We start from the raw sequence: 26021 nt of genomic DNA on the forward strand, positions 1-26021 counted from the left end.
TCCTTTGTAGATTCGGCATTCCCAATGCGATAGTCACTGACAATGGGCGACAATTTGACAACAAGAAGTTCAGGTTGTTCTGCTCTAAGTTCAACATCAACTTATGCTTTGCCTCTCCAGCTCATCCCCAGTCTAATGGACAAGTTGAGGCCATCAACAAAATAATCAAGCGCACTTTGAAAACCAGCTTGGACAAAGCTAAAGGCTGTTGGCCAGAATTTGTACCCCAAGTTCTTTGGTCATATCGCACTTCATATCGGACTTCAACAGGAGAAACTCCATTCTCACTTGCCTTTGGCACAGAGGCGGTTGTCCCTGTTGAGCTCGAGCAAGCAACATTCCGAGTCCAGAACTACATTCAAAGTGAAAATGACAAACAACTCACCCTCAACTTGGATTTAGTCGAGGAACACAGAAACCAAGCTCACTTGAGGAATGTCGCCTACAAGCAGCGCATCTCCAACTATTATGACTCTAGGGTCAAGCCTCGTTCTTTCAAAATAGGAGACTGGGTCTTAAAGAAAAGATTACTCTGCGACAGAGTCCCGAGTGAAGGCACACTTAGTCCAAACTGGGATGGACCGTATGAAGTCATTGGCATCAGTCGCCCTGGCTCTTACACACTTAGAAGCTCTGATGGCAAGACCCTTAGCCATCCATGGAACGCTGATCACTTGAAGTACTACTACAAATAGACTCACGATGTACAAGTGTTGAGCTATAGCCGTTCGGCATCCTATGTAATGAAGGCCATTTGGCAATGAATTCAATAAAGAGGTAATTTAGCCAACTCAGCCCTCACTCTTTTACATTCATAGCAAGCGATGCCAGAACCCTTCTCAATCAGAAAGCAATCCGTCTTCCACAGTCACTACAAAACAAGCAAATGAAGACCGTGTCAAGCGCCAAAAAAAAAAAAAAAAAAAAAAAAAAAACAGCTTCATCCAAAAAGCTTCACCCGAAAAGCTTCACCTCCAAAGCTTCACCCACAAAGCTTCACCTAAAAAGCTTCACCCAAAAAGCTTCACCCGAAAAGCTTCACCTCCAAAGCTTCACCCACAAAGCTTCACCTAAAAAGCTTCACCCACAAAGCTTCACCTAAAAAGCTTCACCCAACAAGCTTCACCCGAAAAGCTTCACCCAAAAAGCTTCACCCGAAAAGCTTCACCTCCAAAGCTTCACCCACAAAGCCTCACCTAAAAAGCTTCACCCACAAAGCTTCACCTAAAAAGCTTCACCCAACAAGCTTCACCCGAAAAGCTTCACCTCCAAAGCTTCACCCACAAAGCTTCACCCAAAAAAAAAAAAAAAACTTCACCCGAAAAGCTTCACCATCAAAGCTTCACCTAGAAAGCTTCATCTACAAAGCTTCATCTACAAAGCTTCACCATCAAAGCTTCACCTAGAAAGCTTCAACACCAAAGCTTCACCTACAAAGCTTCAACACAAAACCTTGGTCCAAATAAACAAATTTTGTTCACAAAACCCAAGATGCCCTTGAACTTGTACAAAAACACTTGGGTAAACATAAACATTTTTTGTTTTACACCCACAAGGGCCCAAAATTTTCCTTCTTATTTATTCACTTATATATGTTCCCAAACATATTATAATAGATCCAACAACAAGCCAAAGTCCCAAGTTTCATAATGGACAAAAGTACAAGCAATTTATCAATAATGAAGGTGCTACAAAAATTGGAATCTGCCCCAAAATAGAAATCCAACCCAAGAGACTTTTTCTCTCTCTCCCTCTTCCGCCTCCTTTCATCTATCAAATTTCTGCAACCTCTGCTCTTCTCCAATGGAGCTGAATTTTGGACACCCTATAGTTCTTGAGCATATGAACAACTTTCAAGAAGGACCCATTTCTGTTTGAGCGACGGAAATTAAAGTGTTGAAGCTCCAAACATGATAGTCGGCTTCTTGCAGATTTCGAAGCTGTTGTGATGTTTCAAAGATCTGGAAATATTTAACCGTTAGTTCATCCTGAATTTTTGATATGTTATGAAAGAGTCGATGAGGAACAACTTCAATGAAGAAAGCATACCGATCTGAACAAGAGAAAATGGAGTTTCGAAGCTCACAACAAATCTGACGGGTTGACAGAAAAATAATAACCAGTCATTCATCATACCTGGATTTCTGGAGTTATACTGCTCCGAGGGATCTCAAATTTGGATATGTTGTATTTCACGAGCTGAGGAACAACTTCAATGAGGAAAGCATACCGATCTGAACAAGAGAAAATGGAGTTTCGAAGCTCACAACAAATCTGACGGGTTGACAGAAAAATAATAACTAGTCATTCATCATACCTGGATTTCTGGAGTTATACTGCTCCGAGGGATCTCAAATTTGGATATGTTGTAGTTCACAAGCTGAGGAACAACTTCAATGAAGAAAGCATGCTGATCTGAGCAAGATAAAATAGAGTTTCAAAGCTCACAACAAATCTGACGGGTTGACAGACAAATGATAAACAGTCACTCATCATACCTGGATTTCTGGAGTTCTACTGCTCCGAGGGACCTCAAATTTGGATATGTTGTAGTTCACAAGTTAGGGAACAACTTCGATGAAGAAAGTATGTTGATCTGAACAAGAGAAAATGGAGTTTCGAAGCTCACAACAAGTCTGACGGATTAACAGAACATTGATGAACAGTTACTCATCATACTTGAATTTCTGAAGTTGTACTACTCCGATGGATCTCAAATTTGGATATGTTGTAGTTCACAAGATAAGGAAAAACTTTCATGAAGACGACTTTGCAATCTGAGCTATAGAGAAAGGTGTTATCTTGCATTCACTCAGGCTGATTAGTGGAAACGAAAAGCAATTCCACCAAAGAAAAGATGAAAAAGAGAGAAAAGCTACTAATTGCACTTGATCTTGTCTAGTCAATAGCATGCAGCATCAAACACACAAAAGTTGGAAATATTTTTAGATAAAGCATATACGAATGTGTGACATCGAAACAAAGATTCGTTACTTTGACAAATTAGTAACACGCGAGACACCTCATTCGGCAACTCTCTTCGCCTGAAGACTTGGGGGACTCCCACCATATGCTACTGCACCTTGATACTCGGCAGTCTCACAACCACTCAGTGACTTGGATTTTTCAAGTCTCCAACCGAGAAGTTTTCCTCACTCGGGAAATTAAGGGAACACTACCTCAAACTACATGCTTCACTCACAAAGCTTCAACAATACAGGTTTCAACAAAAGCAAAAATTCAAAGAACTTTATGAAGAAGGCTTTGGTGTATTTAACACAATATGTTGAAATGAAGCAAAGCTTATTTATTAATATTTTCGATAAGCCACAAATATGTACATATACATGAGTCAAAATAAACAAACAAAAGGGAGCCTTCACAAAGGTTGCTTAGGGGAAGTCTCAGCAGTCGGTAGAGCCCCAGAAAGAGAAAGCACCGGAGGGTGGTTATCCGGAGCCTCAGTACTTGACAAAACCCCAGAAGGAGGAGGCATTGGAGGTTCATCATTTGAAGCTTCATTACCAGGTACAACCCTAGAGGACGAAGGCAATAAATGCCTTTGGAACAAACCCACAAACCGCTGATGATCAAGTAAAACCTTACCATCAGATTCCTTCATCTGGTCAAGCTTCCTCTTCATGTTTGTAGCATAGTCATGGGCGAGCCGGTGCAACTGCTTATTCTCATGCTTGAGCCCTCTAATATCCTGTTTGAGACTCATCACTTCAGCAGCCAATGATTCAACTTGGCGGGTTCTAGCAAATAGGCGTTGGGCCATATTAGACACAGAACCTGCACACTGAACACTAAGAGCCAAAGAGTCCTTAACAGTCAACTCATCAGACCGTTTGGAAAGTAGTCTGTTATCTTTGGGAGTGAGAAGGTTCTTGGCCACCACCGCAGCGGTCATATCATTCTTCATCACAGAATCCCCAACGGTAAGAGGACCGGTAGGGGATATGAAGGATGGGCGCCATATGTTGTCTGGAGAAGGCGTGGCTGTCTCTTCTCCAAGGTTCAAGTCAAAACGACGGTCGGAGGGTCCAGACATTTTCAAATGTGTTGAAGAGGGAAGAGGTCAGACAAATCAAGATCTTAGAAGTGCAAGAAATGAGCTTCTACTGGTAGAGATTCAAGTGCGCTGTGGAACTTAATGCCAGCCTCTATAAAAATCTGCACTCGACGGAGCTTCAGAAATCGAAGAGGCGTTTGCTTTCTCAAAAGCTGGGCTGCTCAGAGACCACGAGGGCCGATCTCAGAAATCGAAGAAGCACCTGCTTTTTCAGCCTCGTCAGCACCTGTCACATGCACACTCAGCTTTGCGGAAATTACGGGCAATCTGTCGAAGATTTCTGGTGAAGTAGAAAGCACGTGAATCTTACTGTTCAATCACCGCTCTCCATATGCACCATCAACTCCTCGGGTACCACATATAACTTTGTCAAAGATCTCTGACAAAGTTTAGGCACGAGAATTTCGAAGTTCCAGCTACCCTACTATTACCCATAAGGGTAAAGGAACAGCACCACTGCTTGACAACTGGAAAGTCCCTATGTGTGTCGACCTCCGTGTTTTGCGGCAAGACAGGTTGGCAAGAACGTCCAACCTTTACTCACATTCGAGAAAAGACTCCCAACATAATTACTTTCTCAAAAACCGGAGTAGCACCGCTTTCCGAATCTCGAGAGTCAGATCCTCGACGGGATTGCTTGTTCGAAAACCGAAGAGGCACAACTCTCAGAACTTCGAGAGCCATATTTCCTTAGATAGAGCTTGTCTGTAATCTTCACACGTAACATCAGCTTTCCAGATACCACATACCACTTTTTCAAAGTGCTCTGACAAAATTAAAACACGTGAAGCTGGCAGCTCCCACTACATTGCTGTGACCAAGAAGGGTAAAGGAATATCATTACTACTTGTTATTGGGAAATCCCTATATACATTGACCTCCCTCCTCAACGGACAGGCAAACCTGCAAAAATGCTCAACCCTTTCTCGCATTCGAAAAGGCACCCTCAACATAACCTCTCGAAATACTCAGCTTTATTCCCCCCCGATAATACCTCAGCAAATAAGCCACACCAAGAACAAGAGTATCTCATATCATCAGGGTCGAAAGCAAGAGTATCCCATATCATGTTTTCTCCCTGTCTTTGTCTTTGTCCTTGTCCACACCTGCAGGACAAGGAGAAAGAGAGCAGTCAGTCGGAACCTGAAGTCAAACCTCCAATTTGGAACTGACTGCCTGGAGCCTTTGCCTGGTTGCTTACTTAGCATTGCTCTCGAGTACTCATCCTCAACTGTTGTCAAGGTCAAGAATTCCACCGGCAAATGCCTCATGACAGTTGATCAGATATTGGCTCTTTACATTGAAGCTGCCAAGCGTGGATGAGTCACTATGAAGGAATGTTCTGAAGGACCATTTAAATGCAAAGGTTGCACACCACTTCTGCCATGCAAAAGATTGAAGCAGAAGGTTCAACGGTGAGCTGAAACAGATCACTACAGCACGACACCTTTCCATACCACATTCATTATTCCGTCAACAGCAAAAGTATCCCATGTCATCAAGGTCGAACGTACTCTAGATTTGATGGACTTGTTTTGACCCTCAAATTTTTAAGTCGGCCTTATACTCTGAAGGGCACCAGAAAACCCTCCAGCACAGTTCAAGAATAAGCATGTGGAAAGTTACTTCTTCAAAAGCAAAAGTATCTCATATCATCTCTTATCCATTTGCTTCTCCTTATCCTGGCAGTTGAATGAGAGACAAGGAGAAGGAGAACAATCAACCGGAAGCCGAAGTCAAACCTCTGATCCTGGGTTGCTTACTTGGAAGTTTGACTGCTTACCTTGTCTGTCACCTCTTTCGGCAGATCTCCTAGCTCGGCGACTTGGGGGACTCCTACTATAGGGTTTGTATCACACTTGACTAAGCCCGAAACTACAACTAAGCTTCAAGTGAAATTGATACATTACCTTGTGCGTCAACATCAGCTAAATACACCATTCCCGGATGGAGGAAAGGTACTTCCAGAGAAGGGCAGATGAAGATCAGACCACACTTCGGTACTTAGAAGTTTCGTGATTACTCAAGGGATTGGATCTTGCAAGTCCCCAACCGAGGAGTTTCCCTCACTCGGGAACTTAGGGGAGCACTGTTTGTACCATACTTGACCAATCCCGAAACTACCGAGCACCGGCCAACGCTATACTGTCAAGGACCCAGAAGAGTTCCCCTCCGACCAGGAGGCCAATCACTACTCGACACGTGTCAAGATTAGAAGCCAATCAGAGCGCAGCACGTGTCGACATCAAGAACCAATCATAACATGACACATGTCAATGTGACAAAGCTACAAGTTTTTCTATAAATAGGGGTCATTCCCCCACAATATTGCCTAATGCCATTTGTGTTAAATCATTCATAAGAACTCACTAAATTGAGAGCTTGATCCTTTGTACTTGTATAAGCCCTTCACTACTAATAAGAACTCCTCTACTCCGTGGACGTAGCCAATCTGGGTGAACCACGTACATCCTGTGTTTGCTTCTCTGTCTCTATTCATTTACGTACTTATCCTCACTAGTGACCGAAGCAACCAAGCGAAGGTCACAAAACCTGACACTTTCTGTTGTACCAAAGTCTTCGCTGATTTTGTGCATCAACAATAACAAAATAAAGGGTAAAGTGAATAATACCAGAATTGACTTTTTAGTGTAAAAATGTGGTTTTTCGTTAAAGTGAACAGTACCGTGAACTTTTTTCATTAAAGCTTAAAAAAAAATGACCGATAAGATCCTCAATGTCTATGTTTTATATTGTAGTACGACGTGTTACAATGTGAGCACCAACAAAGAGTATGCATTCAAAAACGAAAATGTAGCAGAAAAAAACACGCTAAATTGTATGGCATATATAACATCTCATTTTGATGTCTATATTTTGTGGTGGAAAAATCACCAGATGCATCAAATTATTCTCCAAGCTGACCGTTGAAAAATCGAACCCTAACAAGCGGCAGCAGACAAATCAAATGCAGCCGTATACGTTGACAAATCACGCACACGCACACGCACACACTCATATTTATGTATGAATACAGATTCTTCAAGGGAAGGAATTCAAAAAATAGATATTAGTTGTGGAGTTCATTCAATATTGAAATTTATCGATACGAATTACGTATTTTTCAAGTTGCACTTCATAGGGCATTTTAACAAAATATTAGCCAAATCAGAGTTCAAGACATTAACGAACACTATATTAAAAAAAAATATTAAAATTTGATTGTGACAATTAAAGAGATAAATAGTTTCGGATTAGATTAATTTTTTGTAAGAATGATCTATGAATTGAGACTTACAAAATAAACAATCTGTATCATTAAAGATCGATGTGACATGTGTATGTATATATATTTATCGAGGAAATAACTTGGTCTTGTTTGACAACATCCGTACTTTGTCGTAGTTGATGCCATTTGGAAGACTAATATATAAAATCTGTCTCCTTTAAGTGGAAACATACATCATGAAAAATACGACATACATATTTTTCAAATGCATGGAACCACTTGAGTCCTTGACTTTGAAGTCGAGCACCCTTTACTTTCCCTTTGCATTCACATTGCATTTGGGCTTAAGATTATCTCTAGGACACTGAACCTGAGATTAAACTTAAGTATAGGGCACGATTGACCTACAAAATATGAGAACTCGTCGTGAAATATGTAGATAAAAATATTGTAATCAATATACGAAGTTTCCTTTGCATGCCTTAATAGTGATAAAATCTTGGTTAACACCACCATTAAATACTAAAATAAAAAAGCCGTGCATTTACATTTGAATTCCTTGGGTTCATACGAAAAATTATAGACTAGTTACATGTAGTGGCAGATCTAAGATTCAAACTTTGTAGGGTCTCAATGTTAAGGTTCAAGTTTTTTAGATAGAAATAGAGCGCGAAGCACAAAAACAAAAATCAATTTATTTACTGAGTCATTTTCTCGAACATTTGGTGGTTTTGTTATTGTTAGCCAAATCATGTTATCAAATGTCAACAAATATCAACATATATCACAGCAACCTGATCAACAGATATCAACATATATCGAACATTATTTGAATGGGATAAAAATGCACTGAGGCTAGAAAGAGAGAAAAAGGATTAATAATGGCACTGCTGCTGCGTGCTGTAAAGTGCCTTAATTAGTCTATTTTCATCTACTTATTTTGTTTGCTATATATTTATGAGCTGTTTAATTATTCAAAACCATGACTCAAAGAAAGAATTATTATTTTCATGGACCAAAAAAAATTTGTTCAAAATTTGTGTAGGAAAAAGGAACAATGAACTTATTCAACATTACTTGAAAGAAAATCATTTAACAAGTCATCAAAAAATAATCTTGAAAAAAATGAAAAAAAATAAAGGTTGATTTAAATCGTTTGCTCGTAAGAGAAGAGAAAACTCTTGCGACTGGATATACCAATTTAATATTTTCTCTCATTACATAACATAAGTTCATGAATCAAGTGACAAAAATGGGGCAAAAATAGATTACTTTTATACTTATCTGAAATTTAAAAAAATACGTAACCGCCGAATAATCAAAATCGATGTTCCAATGAAAGAAAGAAAAAATGAATAATGATGTCATTATGAGCAAAGGAAAAGGAAAAATGATGTCATCCAATTGCCAACAGGGTCATGATTAATGATTCAATTTATGGAATTGGATCAGCTCCGAACCTTAGTCTTCGGAGTCTAAGGATCAAATCATATGAGTTCGCTGATTGGTGTGTAAAAGAAATTGAGCCGTTGATTTTGTATGGCGGGCCAGGAAAATGAGTTAATGGGTACTATTTGATTAAATTTGTGTAAGTTAGATGAATTGATCTATAGGTTTCAGACACTAAGATCCGGAGTGTATCCAATTTCGCAATTTATGAGTACACAAATAAACACACACAGAGAGGGAAAGAAATTTGAGCAAAAAAAAAAAAAAAGAGGTAAGGAAGTAAAATGGTCGCTTTCAAGTTTTGAGCAGCAGCAGTAAACTCCGCCCGCCCAATTAAGAAAAACAGAAAACAGAGCACTAGAGTGCCTCTACGACTCGTGATTTTTAAAACCAAGAGAGACGGGCACTAAAGCTTTCTCCTTTTCCATTTCCTTTCCTTTCCTTTTTTATATTACAAAGATTGAATCTTTCTCTCTCGCTCTCCATGGCTGCTGCCAGAAACAGATGCTAAAAGGATTCTGGACATCGAAACTTGATCAATAGTCTGCAAATCCACCAGGTGGGGTTTTTTTTTTCTTTCTTTTTTTTGTTGATTTTCTTGGTTGCAACTTTTGGAAGCTTAAGAAGTTTCATTATTTTTGGTTGAAGTTTTTGAGATTTTTGGTTGTGAAATTTAGGATTTTGGCAACATGGGTCGGTCCAAATCTGATTAGGGAGGGCTCTCTGATCGAAAGGGAGTTGTTTTTCTGAAAATTTGAGAGGACCCAGAAGGCAGAATTTGATTATTGTGGACAAATTAATATGAGTTGCAGCTGCTTCGGTGCTTCAGCTGCTTTCAGGAAAAGGGGTTCTGGTTCTGGTCGATTTGGCCGTGATCACGATGGTACGGACATGAATAAATTGTTCCACGCTCTTTGGTTTTGTTACTTTTTTACCTCCATACTTTGGTTTTTGTTCGTGTGAATCTGCTGGGCCATCATTGTTATGTGATTGATTGTTTGTTTTGTGTGTTGCATAGAGAATTTGCTGGAGAATACCAAGGCTTTCTCCTACGACGAATTAAGATTGGCGACGGATAATTTCCATTCGAGTAATAAGATAGGGAGAGGAGGTTTTGGAACTGTATACAAGGTACTCAGAATCTCAGATTATGCAGATATCTTGTAATTGGTTCTATTGGGAAGTTTGCACCATTTTTTGAGAATTCATGATATCTGTGGTTTGAATTATGTTGTTTTGTTTCCAATTTGTTGCAATGATCAATGAGTTGGCTCAAAACATCAAGCACTTAAAACCTGATAGCTGACACTGGGAATTGGGTTTGCGTTTTAAGAACGCTTCAAGTTCTATCCTTATGTTCTTCTAACACATAGATGCATTGTTTCGTATGGTGAAAACTCTCACCTGTAGTTCAAGATTTGAGAAGAAAAAAAAAAAAGGATTTTGTATCTTCCTTGTATTTTGTTTTTGCTTTAGATCATGTGGTGATTAAGAATGCTAGCCACCAATTTGGATTGAATTCTGTGACTTTTCAAGAAGTTTCCAAGGTTTCCTTGCTGGTCTTAATTGGCTTTTTAACCAAAATGGTCTCTGAGATTTGCCTAACACCTCACTTTGATCCTTGAGATTTGGAATCAATAGAAGTGGTCCCTGAGATTGTCCACCATCAACCATTTTGTTCTCTTAGTGAAAAGTTATGTTAAATAAGGATCAAAATGACAAAATTACCATCAGTATAATAAATAATAGGCCAAAATGATTTGACAAAAATTGAAGGTATTTTTGTTATTTTATCCTTATTTTATGGAGATTTTTCATGAAAATGCCAAAATGATTGATTGTGAACAAACTCAGGGACCAATTCAATCGATTTCAAATCTTAGGGATCAAAGTAAGGGGTTATACAAATCTCAGGGACCATTTTAGCTAAAAAGCCATCTTAATTTTCAAAGGACAAACTATAATAGTGATTTTGCATTAATCAGAATACGTAGATGGTTTTCGTCCATGGCATTTCATATTATCTTTAGTTGTTTAGCTACGTTTTGCTAGGGGGTCCTGAAAAGTGGAAAGCATGTTGCTATCAAGACACTTGCTGCTCGGTCGAGGCAGGGAGTCCGTGAATTCTTAAACGAGATTAACGCTATCTCAAATGTCCGGCATCCAAACCTTGTTGAGTTGATAGGGTGCTGTGTTCAGGGAGCCGATCGAGTTTTGGTCTATGAATATGTTGAAAATAAAAGCCTTGATCATGCACTATTAGGTAATTGGACAAATTCTTTAGCATGTAAAGAAAACTGAAGGTACATGTACAGAAGGATGGATTTATAAGTCTAATTTATTTTCCTTTTGCTTGTAGGTCCAACGAGTAGAACCATCCAACTGGATTGGGAAAAAAGATCGGCCATTTGCCTGGGTACTGCCAGGGGTCTTACGTATCTTCACGAAGAACTGGTGCCGCATATTGTACATAGAGATATCAAGGCTAGTAACATACTTTTAGACAGAGATTTTAACCCGAAAATTGGAGACTTTGGGTTGGCTAAACTCTTCCCTGACAACATCACTCATATCAGCACAAGGATTGCGGGAACAACGTACGTTATTTCATATTTCTAGTTGATTGCTATTCGTTATTTGACCTTCTATTTTCCATGATTGATTCAGTTAGGAGATTATGTTACATTGTAACTATTTTCCTCGCTTAATTCAATCATTATAGAGAGTTTATGTGATAAGTATGAGAATATAGCTGCTTATGATTTAGTTTCGGTTTTGCAGTGGTTATTTGGCACCGGAATATGCATTGGGAGGTCAGTTAACCCTCAAGGCCGACGTTTACAGTTTTGGCGTTCTTATTCTTGAAATAGTAAGCGGCAGAGGCAGTGCCAAGGAAAACTGGGGTGGGACAGAAAAGCTTCTGCTCGAATGGGTGCGTTGTTTATTTCCATTTTTCGACAAAACTCTTGGCATCATCGGATTCATTCCATTTTTACCATGATCATATGCGCAGTTATATACTGCGATTTTTTTGTGCCTCAATAGCAGCTGAGTTCTTATAATTTTTTGTACCTGTTTCAGTTTCTATTTACGTTCTTTTCCATGATCATGCTCGCAGTCTTATTCCGCTTTCTTTTACAACTCTTTCGTTTCTTCACTAGGCATGGCAGCTCCATGAAGAAGGGAGACTATTGGAGCTAGCTGACCCGGAAATGGGAGAGTTTCCCGAGGAAGAAGTCCTTAGGTACATGAAGGTGGCATTTTTCTGCACCCAAGCAGCAGCAAGCCGAAGGCCAAAGATGAACCAGGTTGTTGACATGCTCTCGAGAAACATCAGAATCAACGAGAAGCAACTTACAGCCCCGGGTTTCTTCAACAACGCAGAGAGCCTAAGCGGGCCTTTGAGTAAAAAATCAGGTTCCGAAACCACTACCTATCAGATGAGTTCCGTCCCCGACAGCATAACCCAAGTAACACCTCGCTGAAGAACAATGTAATTGCAATTCGTCCTATCTGCATATCCACAACAAATCATTCAACAGTTCATACCATTGTTTTCGTTAACCTTTTTACACGATTTTTTTCTTTTTATTAGCCATGTTGAGTAGGGCCTATTCGAGATACTGAAAAGTAGTTAATTTGTGTAGCCATGATGACGGTTAATATTAGCGGGAAATACTTAAAGAATCAAACAAGAAGGAAAAAGATAGATATATAAGATGCTTTTGACCAAAGCAAGAATGTCGGATGCCATAATAGTTGGGTCCGAGGGTTTTCACTTTTATTTTTCTAAATAGTGCTTCATATTTTTTTGTCTAAGAAAGTTTTGAGAAGCGTATTTGTAAAAGAGCCATGGAAAACTTCGGACAATACAATATTTGTAAACTCCAAACAAAGGGTCCGAACTTAAAATGCAGAAACAAAAACACAATTTTGTACCCAACTTGATTAAGGGCTGGTTTGGTATTGCTGTGTTTTGAAAAAAAACTGCTGTGAGAATAAGCGGCTGTGCTGTGAGAATAAGCAGCTGTGAAATAAATCAGCAGAGTGTTTGGTAAACTTTTTTGTAAAAGTGCTTTTGGAAAAAAAAAAACAGTCTGATAGTGGATCTTTTCATTAAAGGAGCACTGTAGTTCTATGTGCTTTGAAAAAAAGCCAGTTTTCCAAAGCTACAAATTGCAGCTTCAGCTTTTTCCTTTGATTTCAGCTTATTCTCACAGCAGCTTCCAAAATAAGCCATTTTTTTTAAGTTTACCAAACACCAAAAACACTCCCAGCTTTTTTTCATAGGAGCTTTTTTTAAAATAACCTCAACCCCAAACTGGGGCTAAATCCGTAAATATTTGAACAAGATAATCACATGTATCATGGTTGATGGAATCTACTAATTTAAATTCAAACTTTTATACCCGGGACTTTTCTGTTTTCCTAATTCTGACCCAAAAAGACGCTGGCTCTGGTCCAAAAAAGTAATATTCATAAAATGTGTGTAAACAATGAAAATTCCAAATCCCAAATATTACAATATTCTGATAAGCAGTAGCAAATGAATCCGGCGATACGTAGCCGATAGTTAATTAGAATCTCAAAAATAATAAAATCGATCAATAAAATGCGGAAGGAATCAAATCAAGCAGTGAGTTCCTCGGTAGGTGCCGGATCGGCTTGTTCGGGTGCATCTGAAGAACCATTGGAGGTGGCATCCTTGGCTTCTGAAGCAGGCACCTCAGCTTCTGCAGACCCATTAGCTTTTGGTGCTGCATCCTCTGCATTTTTGGCATCTTTGGCATCTTTGGCAGGAGCCTTCCCATCTTTGGCGTCTTTGGCATCTTTAGCGTCTTTAGCTGGTGCAGGTGGGGGTGGAATCATGTGAGGTGGAGTTTTATGCTTCAGCTTCACAAGCACTTGCCGCAGCCGCGAAAGATCAGTGGGTTTTCCAGGCTTTGGGCCCTGAATGACTTGGATCCCAGGTTTCTTTTCCTGATCCTTCTTGCCTCTCCTCTTCTCAATGTTGGGAACCTCGTGAGGAATGAGCTCCGCGATTGCTTTCCAACTTTGCTTGTCAGCATTTTTATGGAAATTCTCTTGATTAACCAAGAATAACTGCTCGGCGCACAAACCAACTTGTTAGCGTTAGGAACAAAAAGCCAAAGCTGGTGTCATGAAGAGAGTAGTTAATAAAGGCATTCCAATATTTACCTTCTCCTTTTCTCTGTTCTCGACCTTGTTGGTCTCAACATTAAGCTTCCTTTTCTCGTAGAATGCACGCTTGAACTCCTCAGCCTCTTCAATAATTTGGTTCCTCAGTTCTTTCTCCCTCTTCTCCTTCTCCTCAAGCAGGATTGCATTTTGACTATACCACAAAAGTCAAGTTAGGTCATTAATTTTCTGGTACCACTAGTTAACTTGTAGTTTTTTGTGCAGATCGACCAATGCGTGCACAAATCACTAAAGGAAAAAACTACTATCAACTTATCATTATCTTTGTGTGTTTTTTCTTTTCGGAAGTATGATCAAATGACTACGATCAACTTACCGTTGGCGAAAGTCTCAAGTAACACAGTGCTGCCACATCATCATGCTATTTAAAAAGTTGTCGAATTTACGTGATATTAATGACATAGATTTCGCTAATAAATGATACTGAGTCCCGTCAACAACGATAACCTGTTATTTCATTATTGGTTCGTTGTAGTTCAACTGTTATACCCAAGACTTTTTTCCTAACGACCATCCCATTGGATTCGTTGGAAAAACTGAACCACCTTTTTCGTCAACGAGTTGATTAAAACTCAGATGAAGTTTGATTAGCCTCAAATCAAACTAAATCACATAACTCACTAACTCTAGCAACGAAATAAATAACTGATTCTTCTATGATTATCTGAACAGAAATTTTCCTTCTGACAATCAGATCCAAGAAAATCAATAGCAACCCTCATTCCGACACACTAAATTTGACTCGAAAAGCACTACAATTTGGTTTACAAGCAGCTCCAAACTACACAAACACACTATCAACAGCTGATCTATATGTTTAAACACAGCATGAACTTCACAATCACAAAGCTTTACTTTGATCAATCACTTTCCGAAAATCGCAACTAAAGAACTAGCATTTCCATACCTTCTAGTGATCATAACTACAATAAATCACAGATCCAACAGTATTTCCATACAAACACCTACAATTAGCTCAAAATCTAAGATCAAACGGACGCAATTTCCCTAACGATGCAGAATTTCACAGATCTGAAGCAGCAGCTCACAAAGCAAGCAACTAAATTTACCAAAAAATAGCGAATCGGATCCGAATCTTACCGGCGCCACTCACGAAGAGCGGAACCTTCCTCGACAAACTCACTAGGCTCCGGGAGCACGGGACCGTCTGATGTGAAGACGCCATCGTCGATTCCGTTCTCGCCAACACCGTAGCCATTGCCGTTGCCGTTCTCGACGGGAACGGAATCGAAAGGAGTGGAGTGGGAGTAGTTGGGGCTGGGATCTTCGAATCCGAAAACATCCGGGGAGGCAGGGGCGGCGGCGCCGTGGTCGGTGTAGGAGCCGTAGTCAGCGTAGCTCTCGACGACGACTTCGTCCTGGTCAAAGTGGCTGTTGGGGGCGTGGAGATCGTCGCCGTCCATGCTGAACGCGTCGAAGGATGCCATTTTTCGCGGTGGTGATTTCACCCCCTCTGTCTTTCTGTCTGAACAGGATTTCAGTGGAAATGCAATGCCGGGTGAGAAAGAGGTTTTGAGTTCTATTTTTTTTTTACTCTTTTTTCGCCTTTTTATATAGTTAACGGAGAAGGTGGGCGACTGAAAGAGAGAAAAGAGAAAATTGCAGTTAGGTCCCCTGACTATTACCCAATTGAAATTGACTCCTTAAAATATATATTTTTGTGATAAATTAACCCACTAAACTATTTGAAATTATCAAATTAACCTATCACCGTTAGATTCAATGAAATTTTATCCACTTTGCCATTAAATATTGTCACATGCATGTGATTCACTCTTGAGGGGTAAAGTTGTGCCAGTGTTTGATGGTAAAATGGATGATTATGGAATCTGACATTGAGAGGTTAATTGGCTGATTTCAAAAAGTTCACTGGATCAATTCACTAAAAAATGTTTAGGAGTCAATTTCAACCGAAATAGTAGTTCAAGAGGTCAAACGGTAATTTACCAAGAAGAAAACAACTTTTATCAAGGCACAATTGTTTTGAAGGTAAGTATTTACCTTGTCAATAGCGAGATTTTTGCAGTAAATTTTGACTAATGTTTGAGTAACCACATCTTTACTCTACGTTTTAACGTATTGTAATTGGGTAATTGATGTACATAATCAATTTACACTGTTGTAGATAGTTATGTATACTTGAGCGGATGTGCTCCACTATATGCACCAAATTCAAATTCTTCCATCCAATTTTTTTAATAGAGCGATAACTTTAGTAAGTTAAATAGTTAGATGCAAGGAAAGAGAAATTATTAGAAATCAAACCTGCACCAGGATACATATGCATCCAATTAAAAAAACAAAATAAATTTGTTAATTGGTAAGACATGTACATCAGATTTGGATTATGCGACCATGGACGTTTGGTAACCACTTGTGTCAATTTCAAGGCAAAAGGCACCAACGAACAACAAACCGATTTGCACGCTCTACTCAACATGTCGCATCTGTATACCGCTTTATGTATATCTCTCTCATCACATGACGGTATGTCCCGACACTTCTATTTTATGCTCGTGCCGCACTCTGCGCTTATGCGAGGTTGCTACCTGATTCATCAAAGTAACAACAAACGGAATACCGGTACAAAAATTTCCATTCCGTCGGCGGTGGGTGAACTATTTTACATTAGCTTGATTTACATCAGTAAGCCGTTCCACCTCAGGTAACATATCCGGAAATCGACATTTTCTAAGACCTCCTAATCTTCGCAGAGATGGACACTGAAAGAAAACTGGCAATTGGACTGAAATAACTGTCGATGGTTAGAGTGTACCGTGACTACATATCCGCGACTTTGAGCGTAGCGAAAAGCTGCCCTCGAAGCCTCTGTGTCCCGTTTTCTTCCGGTAAATAAACATCAATACACTGTCAATCCGGCCTAAATAGGCTCTTTCAAAGGTCTGGGAAGAAATGCATCAACCACACAAAAAAGGAGTTACACGGCATTGCCTTCTGTAAATGTGCGAGGAGGCTTATAAGCATTTGGTTGGGGGGAGGAAATCGTTACAACAATGACTGGAAACCCCAAGAATGTTAGGACTGTAGTCGCCTCACAAGCACCTCCCCGGTCTTTCAGAAGAATCTGGAGCGAAGCTGCAAGCTCAATCTCGTCTGCATTGTAAGAGGTTTGGGCTCTCCATGGTCCTTGCCCTTCTCTATAATATGTACGGCAGACATGTTGCCTCAGTAGCTATACCAAAATGGGATGAAATGGTGGTATGACTTTCAGGGAACTGGCGGAGCATTTTTCGGATATCTAGAAGAAGAGGGCATCCGTTGCAGAACTTGTGGAAACTCCTGCTTCATACGTTTATTTGGCATCCCTTGGAAAGACCTTTTTGCCAGAAACACCAAGTTAGAAGGGAAGAATACGCATAAGTTATACTCATGAGTTCTAGTTTGTTGGCCACAGCTGTACAACTAATCAAAGCTGCAAGAGCTTTCATGTCATGTGCACCAAGAGCGACGAAATAGAGCCAACTGAATTATTGGCTAGCTTTCGGGGATGGTTGATCCAGCCATAGTTCAAACTTCAATAAAAAACTGGCAAAAATAATTAAACGCTTGCAGCTGATGAATTCACACACCTTGGAGAACCCTGACGTTTCTGAGCAAATAGACTTGGTCTTAGACTTCTGAGCGCCTTTTCAGCAGCCTGGAAAAAGGTTGTTTAGGTGCTAAGATATTACATTTCCAAAATAATTAAGAGCCCACAAAGGGTACTCGGAATTGGAAGAGTAGAAAAATTACCTGCATCTTAGCCTCATCCCACGTCAACCCAATCCCCTTCCCCAGAACCTCTCCATCTATTTCAACCTGCAACATGATAACGACACAGAATTATAAAGAAAAGAAAGAGAAAAGAAACATGCATCAAGGATACTGAAAGATTATCCACAAAAAATCATACAGCTCCAAATTCAGTGTCAGTACCAACACTTCTGGAAAGCATGACCAAGAAATGATTCATACTCACTACAGCCATCATTTGGAAGTTGAGGGCCCAAACAAAAATTCTCAGAGCTCATGAATTATTTTTCTTGAACCCCGAAAACAACTTTCAAACCCCCAGTTCTAACTTTTCCCTCACACCACCTTTTAATTTCTTTATTGATTAACCAAGTGGAGGATGCATTATTCTATATCCAGTACATAAAAAAAGCACCCAATCTCAAAGGGAATCTGCTTCCAGATTCAAATTAAGAAGAATAGATATTGTGATCTGAATCTGAAGTTCTTAAATTACTTTAATGTATTTCTTTCGGCATTTAACTGAGTTTCCTCAGGAATTATGTGAAGCGCGGTGTTCTACAACTCTATACGATGAAATGTAGAAACTTCAAGACAAAATTCAAATGTCATTCAGAATAATGAAGCATGTAATCATGGCAAATACAAACCTGTACATGCACTTCATCTTTCTCGACTGAATTAGCAGAGGGTGGAGGTCGCGGTTGAAAAACTACACCACCAAGGCCCTCCATCATACACTGAAATAGTAAAAAATTATGGAAAGTCAATAATCATAACATCATTCAGCACCTGCAAATAAGGGAGAAAAAAGAGAGAGACTAGCTAACTATCATGTTTTGAGTCTTACAAGTTCTTTGAGGGCAGATACTGAACTCATAGATTTTTTAGGGCCTTCAAGCCTAGGATCTAGTGGCCTAGAAGACTCTGAAGAAGATGACAGGGACTCATCTTTGGGAAATGACTGGATCCCAAAAGAATTCGCATTACCCACAAAACCATTGTTGTTAACATTAGGAAACTTGCTCATTTCTCCTTGAACAGGCACAGAATCATGCTTGAAGCGGGAAAGGTATACATCTGCAAAAACGTTGTCCAGGTTTCTCATATACACAATAAAAAAGGGAAACTAGAGATATGTCAAGAATACTTTCCCATCTATGAACAGAACCAAGCCAAACCAATATTCCCTAGTACAGATCCTGTTTTGTGCAATAATTTCATAAGCAAGTTGACTTTGTTTTGGTTCAGTAGTTCCTCGGCGAGTAGTTTCATATTGTTCTAACAGTCAGTTGTGCACTTAAAAAACTTTCAAAATTGATTGACTGGCATCTTTAACCCCTGATGGAAAGCTGAGAAGTTTTAAATAACCCCTCAATCCTTCATCCATGACTTTTGCTAAAAAAGCACTTTGTTGAGCAGAATAATCATCTAAGATCAGCTCCAGTATGATTATATCAGCGACTCGAGAGTTCACAATATTTAGCTGATATCAGAAACATGTGATCAAAGCAAAGCAGAAGATAGATCTTAAAAATATGTCATATATTGACTTAGTATTCCACAATATCCTTTTCCATCGAAAGTTAAGAGATTGTAGTGTTTGTGGCTGAACAGTCAAGGACGGAACTTCTTAGATCTCTTTGCCTTCATTTAATTCATTCGGAAATAAAATAAGCAAATAGAATATTAGCCTTGAGGTGGGCTTCACATGTCAAAATCAATTAGTTGTCAATTTGTTTTATCACTGCTCTAGTATCAAGTTCAGATTGTTAAGCACAATTTCCCGGTATAAGAACTACTAAAAGAGGCACGACAAGAATCATTGAGACATATCGCCCCCTAGCTAGTGGCAATAAATACAGCAATAAGAAATCTTACTGGCTAAGTTTTTAAGAGAACCCTCAGCAGCCTGGAAATGAGCTTCCCTTCTTGTTTTACCAGTTCCTTCACCAATTTTCTCTCCTGCAAACGAAGCCTATAGAAGGCAAAATGGATAAGCTAATTAATGTGTAACAAAGGAATAGGTAACATTGTGAAGTCAGAAAGTAATAAAAACAATTTCTGGGAAAAGCTACATGGTATCAGTTTGACCTACAAGGCATATGAAATTCATTGATTCAGATAATCAGGCCCATTTACAACTGATTACCAACACTAATTACACCCATTACCATCAATTAGATCTGCTCCATTCAATTGTACTGTATAGCTATGAAATAGGGAGCACAAATATTTACTATTTCAGATTTCAGATTTAAAAAATTAATATGATCACCAAACTTAGTAAGATGTGGTCTTTAGAAGCAAACCATCATTTCAAAACGAAATAAAATACAAACAGAATGTGATTTCCTGTCGTAGCTCCCTCTTCACTCGAAGCCAAAATTACAACTCATGGACATAAAGTCCCTAAAATATCAAAAATTGAAATGCACATCAAAAGTCACGTACTCATACGACTTATTACTGAATTGCTTAACTTTTCATAAGACAAGATAAATTATTTAAGTAGTCTTGCATTTACGCATCACTAACTCTCCCCAAGAAAACACTAAACTATGGTTAGATAAGTTCAAAACTTGATATCCCAAAAACTAATGTGCAATTATAAGGTAGTAAGTCAAAGAAATGAAAGTACCTCAACATAAAACTGCAGTTCTGCGCTAGCAACCAAAGCTGGCCTAAACTCCACCTGTAAATTTCCATTTAGAAAAGGGGGGAAAAGGGGAAAAGAAATGAGATGGAGCACGAGGGTTTGACATATGCAAACATGAAGACTAAATTTTCTATTGCAACACAAACAGCTCAAAATACCTTGGCTCCACACTTCATTGCGATTTCCTGTAAGGCTCCAGCAGGAGTTTCTGCATTTGATATAGCTCGTCCAGATTCAAAGTCCACATCTCTATTCATGGAAGAGGAACGACTCAAGGGAATCTCCTCACCTTCAAAATTCATATCCCCATTATATAACACCACTCTCATGATAATATAACATAAATAATTACAAATAAATTAGAAGACTGTTATTGACAGTTACACATTTTAAGAAAGACAAGAACCATTAATGTTCCATTTAGATAAAAATTCAAAATGAAGATCAGATAAACCAATTGGGTAATAATACTCAATTAATAACCTTCCAAAAAGGAAATAATCATCACCACAGTATAATTTCAATCATGTGAAACTCTAGGCAAATTATGATAGTAGACTGCTAAAGTACTTTTTAAAAATGTTAAGCATTGAAAACAGCATCTATCAGATATGTACTAAAATATAAAAAATAAAAGCACGAAAATCATCGTAGTACTCAATTGTGCATGTCATAGCTCACCTGACATTGAATGATAGCCAGCCAATTCATGGTTGAATCTCAGCCGATCATCTCTATGAAATGCCTGGAAAACAATCATCTTTTAGGACTGATCTTGTCTAAATCCAATCACATGCAACATCCACCACTCAACATAAAGAATTAGGATTTAAAGCCAAATCAACAAAGTGTAAATACCTCTTTTGGCAATCTTTGATTTTCTTGAAGAATCCTATCAGATGGAATAGAATTATCAACCTTAGAGAAAAAAGATGAATGATGAGGTCGATGCTTCTCAATCTGCATGGGATCTGGATCTAACGGAAGTTCTTTGGTTACCATCCGGCTCAGTTGCCGTGGGCTCATTTCTTCTTCCACTGGAAACCAGCCTGGACGCGGTTGCACCCGTGGAACAGAGGCCTGTACTGGAGATCTGACAGGAAATGGAGGCTCACTTGGTGGTGGTTCTCTTGTATCTTGGCCATGCTGCAAAATCAGTAGCCTCCGTCTTGTATCAGGGTCTAACTCTGATTCAGGTACCTCACCCTCCTCTCTAGCAGGAGAACTATGCAAGCTTGGTTCTGCAGCGCCAAGATGACCCAACGGTTTAACTACTGAAGCTGCCTGAGGGAACTGTATACTAGGAAAATGCATCGCTGATGGCTGACTTGATGGCAGTGAAATTATGCTAGAGGAAGGAGCCATTGAGTACTGAAGAGAAGCAAGCCTTGGATCTACATTAGTGACTACTGAAGAAGCCGTTAAAGCAGCTGAGGTTGCTTCCTATGTACCAGCAATAGGTCAACAAGCAAATTAACTTTCACAAAATCACATATGCGGATGCAAAAATAAGTTAATCCAAAGTGTAAAAATTGCATGTCAATAAAAATACTTCTGTCAGTCGGGCTTACAAGCCAAATGGTACATGTATCAATATTGAATCTTTAAATACCTTCAGTCTTCTTTCAACCTCAATGTCTGCCATGCCATCGAAAGTAAGTGGGTCTCTGTTTCCATTTATAGCAGAACCGTCATCCTGAACAACAAAAAACTATTATGGCAATCGTGGAGTGGGGAGAGTTTTCAGGAAGAATGTTATAAAAAATTTAAAGAGTCATAACACTGTTCCAACTGACCTCTGAAACTAGATAATTGCTCACATCAGGCGATGGGACATCTTTAATATCATCTTCATAAAAAATTTCAGGAATCTTTTGTAGAAGACTGTCATCAAATTCTCTGTTATCACATCCAAAGGTGATGTCATGCTAACAGAACACCATTATTTTGCTCATAAACAGAGCATGGCTTTACATGAAAACAGTTTAGAGTCATTAATTTAATTCCTTTACCTAAAAAATCCACCTCTAACATTGCAGGCAACATTTCTTGCAACACACAGGACAGGGACAGCATTATTTGCCTGTAATATTAAGAGTTACAATGAGTTCAAGTTAAAGAGGAATAAAACAATTATGCAAAACGGGCATTTTTGACAATAGAACAGTTTTAGAAAGTTAATAGCCATATAAAACAGAGCAAATATTTTACTTCAGCTTGAGGAGCATAATACGGGGCAAATGCAGGAACAACATGCACCCGAGGTTGATCTCTGTCATCCCACACTTTCAAGCGATCATCAATTACCAATGCCATCTTAGGATGACATAAGCTTTCTTGGAAGACACTGAACAACGACTTTCTTGAACCTATCATAATATATGAAAGACATCAGTTAAACCGAGAAATGTATGAGACTTTCAGTGCAATTGCAAAACAAAATTTATAAATGAAGTATAACAGTTACCAGACTTCACACAGACAATGCGATCCAGTAGTTTAGTTGGGTTTATCAAATTTGAATCAGGATCAAGAAGCCTCCACATTTCTAATGCATAATCCCTTTCAGCCATTGTGCAAACATAAACCTCAAACCGCTTGCGCCCCCTTGCAGTCAGGTAGCTCCGAAGATCCTCCCATGCAGGTCTCAACCTCACGAGAACACTTGTATCACGAATCTAAGACAGAAATTCTATGTTACTTAGGACCTTATAATGATGAGTACAGAAACTTAATACAAACAAAAGACTGATATTACGGAACAAAACCATCCACACAACCTGATCAAGCAGATGTTGAACAAAATGACCAAATGGGGATAAATAAATGAATGACGAAGATAATAAACAAGGTAATTACATACCTGCGGATTAATGCGAGTCAGTATAATATTTTTCTCGTGTAATCGTATAAGGGGCCGAATAATAGGTTGATGATTCTCAGACAAGGCTGGAACAACCTCAGCTTGAGTTTTGATGACCCTCCCATTATCAAGAACTTGATCATTTTCAGCATATTGTTTCAATATAAACTTGTCATCTTGATACCGTTTGATCTCTGCAAGCATACCAGAAATGCGTTGTGGGTCCACCTCAGTGCTTATCTTCCTCTGCAAGGCCTCAATTCGATCTTCAAAGGAGCGCATTGTATTTGCAACAATGAGTGTTTCATCAAGATCAAATACAATGCCCAGACATCTAAGATTAAGCATGACAAGGCAAGAATTGTATAGTCCTGATGCAACATAGAATCCCCAAAAACATGGACACTGTTTATCACCATTCCTGGATTGCATGGCAACCAAATGAAGCTCCTCCCCTCCTAGCGGCATTACTGCAGTCTGAAGATAAGCATGACGGGAAGGTTTGCACAAAGTTACTACCATTCCTTCCAGATAACATAGGAAAAGACAAACTTACATTCCAATCAACATTAACACATAAAGATCAAACCATAATAAGAAGTAGGCAACTGCAGGTTTCCATTTTATAAAGGACTCTATGCTGCATTCCAACAAATAACAAAACTGAAAACTTGCACTGCAGAACTCTAGAGTTCTTCATTAAACACTCTAACATCCAATTGCAGCAACAACAAAAGTAAAATCATCCAATTTTCATAAATGAAATATTCACTCTATCATCATCTCTACGTGGAACAGCATCCATGGACAGTAAGATCAATCACAAAAAACCACATGGTATATTCTTAGCATCAAAGCATTCTGTCATTGTACAAAACTCAGTAAATTGAGAAATAAAGTTCATCTTACAGTTCTACGAGGTAAGTCCACAGCTTCAGTTCAAAACAGATAGTTCCCAAAACAGCTAAAAAGTTCAAACAGCTCATGTAATTTGGGGCAACAATTTTACTGGGTTCATTCAAAGTTTCAAACTTTACAGTGAAATTCAAAAATGGGTCCCTGTAAAATTGTTCAGAGTCCTCTGTAATAACATTTTAAAGTTAAAAAAGGGTTTTTTAGAATCTGGGTTTTCAATTTTTATCTTATATTTTGTTTCAAATTCTGCAGAGTTGATATTTTCTTGGAGGTGGGAGTTTAATTCAATGGTTGTGCTGATATACCTTGTTCTCCTGAGTCATGGAGGAGTGCAAAAGAAAGAGCGGCGTGTCCTGAGACGACGACGGTGACGTCTTTGACTCCATCATTTTGAAGCAAACTCCATTGGAGGAGCTTATGGTATGAAGCACTGCCACTGGTGGACATCTTTCACTTGGTTGAGAAAAATAGCTTATTCTGATTTCCTTCAACTCATCCTGAATATTCTTGTTCTCGTTCTCTGTTGGATATATCTCTACTTCCCCAAGTAAATCTTCGCCTTTATACACCGACTTATACATTTTCTCACTTGCCAAACACCAATTTTCTCACTGCCCGAACACCATCCAAGAAGAGAAAAAAAAACCCACAGAAATGTTATTCCCTCCTTTGATCTCTCATCAAAGTTTCATTCAATAAAAACATCGATTTCGTTGATTTCTTTCAAAATCGTCGCCATCTCCAAAAGAATCCCAATTTTGGTCTTAAATCACTGAAATTCATAGTAAAAAAAACAAAAGTAAAAAGAATAAAAATTAGGGTTTTATTTTCGAGTGAAGATCTTAGATCCTTGATTGATTTACGAAATGGAATTGGATTTTTGTTCAGAATTGTGGTGCTAAAAGCTAGGGTTTGGTGGTGACGATGAAGGACGAAGGAGCCTTCGTGAGGAGAAACCCTAGATCCAGATAGCAAAAAGTCAAATTAGCACTGCAATTCACAAGCCAGATAATAATATTTATAAAACAAAACTTTAATATTAATATAATACTAAAACGACACCTCGCCTCTTGGGCCATTTTCCTAATTTATACTTCTTTCATGCTATTTTTATAAATTTCCAATTCTGCTGTAATTTGTTATTTCTCGAGATTGTATACTGCGATGTTTAAACTACTCTAATCAACGAAAATAGATTTAAATGGGATTCAAGTGAAATTTTATAGCATAATTATTAACATGCTTGCTTATTTTGAAATAAAATATTCATGAATCAAGAAAGTCATAAACAGAAAAAGAGAATGAACGAAATAAATTCACTTTTTTTGTGATCGATCTAATTTCAAGTTGTTTAAGTTTTGAATTCCTAATGTAGTTGTGACAGCCGCGCAAATTTTAATCAGTGTAAGTTAGTAACGCATAGGAACTAGTCGTAGATCAATATAACGTCGATAGTCATTTTAAGTAAAACGTCATAAATGTTCTCATACTCTTACACTATGTTTGGATGAGGAAAATAAACTTAGAATTTTGATAAAAGTTAGAATTTATAAATTAACATGCATCAATTTCCTTGTTTGGATTCATAAACATAGAAATTTAGAATCTGCTTGAAAAAAAAAAAAAACTTTTGGAATTTGGAACCTACAATTCCTAAGTTTAAATTTCATGTAAATAAGTGTCATTTCTCAATTTCTATGAGCGAGAGTTTACAAAATAACAAATTTTATATCTAAATTTCATTGTTCTTTTAGGTTTACCAAACAAGAAAATTCACAAATTCTATAAAATAAAACTCCGTATTCAATTTCCGTTATTTTAAAATTTCATAATAATC

General features: G+C 38.5%; 3 protein-coding genes and 1 long non-coding RNA gene across 4 annotated transcripts; 1 reads left to right on the forward strand and 3 right to left on the reverse strand.

Annotated features, from left to right (window-relative positions):
• Positions 1-1556: 1556 nt before the first annotated feature.
• LOC126587230 (uncharacterized) lies at positions 1557-2873 on the reverse strand. Its single transcript, XR_007611012.1, has 4 exons — positions 2499-2873; positions 2318-2415; positions 2137-2234; positions 1557-1961 (listed from the first exon to the last, which is right to left on the reverse strand). It is a non-coding gene; the product is annotated as an uncharacterized LOC126587230 (long non-coding RNA).
• A 6227-nt stretch (positions 2874-9100) lies between these two features.
• On the forward strand, positions 9101-12537 carry LOC126587217 (putative serine/threonine-protein kinase). The gene is made up of 7 exons (XM_050252253.1): positions 9101-9312; positions 9431-9636; positions 9772-9884; positions 10806-11016; positions 11113-11350; positions 11535-11685; positions 11915-12537. The coding sequence occupies exons 2-7, from the start codon at positions 9555-9557 to the stop codon at positions 12236-12238; spliced, it is 1119 nt and encodes a 372-aa protein (XP_050108210.1). The 5' UTR covers positions 9101-9312; positions 9431-9554; the 3' UTR covers positions 12239-12537.
• Positions 12538-13210: 673 nt separating this feature from the next.
• On the reverse strand, positions 13211-15527 carry LOC126587219 (clathrin light chain 1-like). Its single transcript, XM_050252255.1, has 3 exons — positions 15075-15527; positions 13953-14106; positions 13211-13856 (listed from the first exon to the last, which is right to left on the reverse strand). The coding sequence occupies exons 1-3, from the start codon at positions 15419-15421 to the stop codon at positions 13383-13385; spliced, it is 975 nt and encodes a 324-aa protein (XP_050108212.1). The 5' UTR covers positions 15422-15527; the 3' UTR covers positions 13211-13382.
• Positions 15528-16735: 1208 nt separating this feature from the next.
• LOC126587203 (RNA polymerase II C-terminal domain phosphatase-like 1) lies at positions 16736-25184 on the reverse strand. Its single transcript, XM_050252231.1, has 17 exons — positions 24490-25184; positions 23270-23746; positions 22874-23084; positions 22618-22775; positions 22419-22489; positions 22203-22305; positions 22019-22102; positions 21265-21849; positions 21088-21151; positions 20565-20695; positions 20389-20442; positions 19629-19725; positions 18598-18827; positions 18398-18487; positions 17748-17813; positions 17585-17652; positions 16736-17331 (listed from the first exon to the last, which is right to left on the reverse strand). The coding sequence occupies exons 1-17, from the start codon at positions 24763-24765 to the stop codon at positions 17223-17225; spliced, it is 2874 nt and encodes a 957-aa protein (XP_050108188.1). The 5' UTR covers positions 24766-25184; the 3' UTR covers positions 16736-17222.
• Between the last annotated feature and the right edge of the window lie 837 nt (positions 25185-26021).

Source organism: Malus sylvestris, chromosome 10 (genome assembly GCF_916048215.2).
Source record: "Malus sylvestris chromosome 10, drMalSylv7.2, whole genome shotgun sequence".
NCBI lineage: Eukaryota > Viridiplantae > Streptophyta > Magnoliopsida > Rosales > Rosaceae > Malus > Malus sylvestris.

Excerpts from the sequence above, each read along its gene's own strand:
- LOC126587203 (XM_050252231.1), bottom strand. The coding sequence starts at position 24,765 with ATGTATAAGTCGGTGTATAAAGGCGAAGATTTACTTGGGGAAGTAGAG. Across the intron at positions 22,103-22,202 it reads GCAATTATCTAGTTTCAGAG|GATGACGGTTCTGCTATAAA; the intron begins GTCAGTTGGAAC and ends TTTGTTGTTCAG. Across the intron at positions 17,814-18,397 it reads AAGATGAAGTGCATGTACAG|GTTGAAATAGATGGAGAGGT; the intron begins GTTTGTATTTGC and ends ATCATGTTGCAG.
- LOC126587217 (XM_050252253.1), top strand. The coding sequence starts at position 9,555 with ATGAGTTGCAGCTGCTTCGGTGCTTCAGCTGCTTTCAGGAAAAGGGGT. Across the intron at positions 11,017-11,112 it reads CCTTGATCATGCACTATTAG|GTCCAACGAGTAGAACCATC; the intron begins GTAATTGGACAA and ends TTTTGCTTGTAG. Across the intron at positions 11,351-11,534 it reads ACAAGGATTGCGGGAACAAC|TGGTTATTTGGCACCGGAAT; the intron begins GTACGTTATTTC and ends TCGGTTTTGCAG.
- LOC126587219 (XM_050252255.1), bottom strand. The coding sequence starts at position 15,421 with ATGGCATCCTTCGACGCGTTCAGCATGGACGGCGACGATCTCCACGCC. Across the intron at positions 14,107-15,074 it reads GCTCTTCGTGAGTGGCGCCG|TCAAAATGCAATCCTGCTTG; the intron begins GTAAGATTCGGA and ends TTTGTGGTATAG. Across the intron at positions 13,857-13,952 it reads AGAACAGAGAAAAGGAGAAG|TTATTCTTGGTTAATCAAGA; the intron begins GTAAATATTGGA and ends TGCGCCGAGCAG.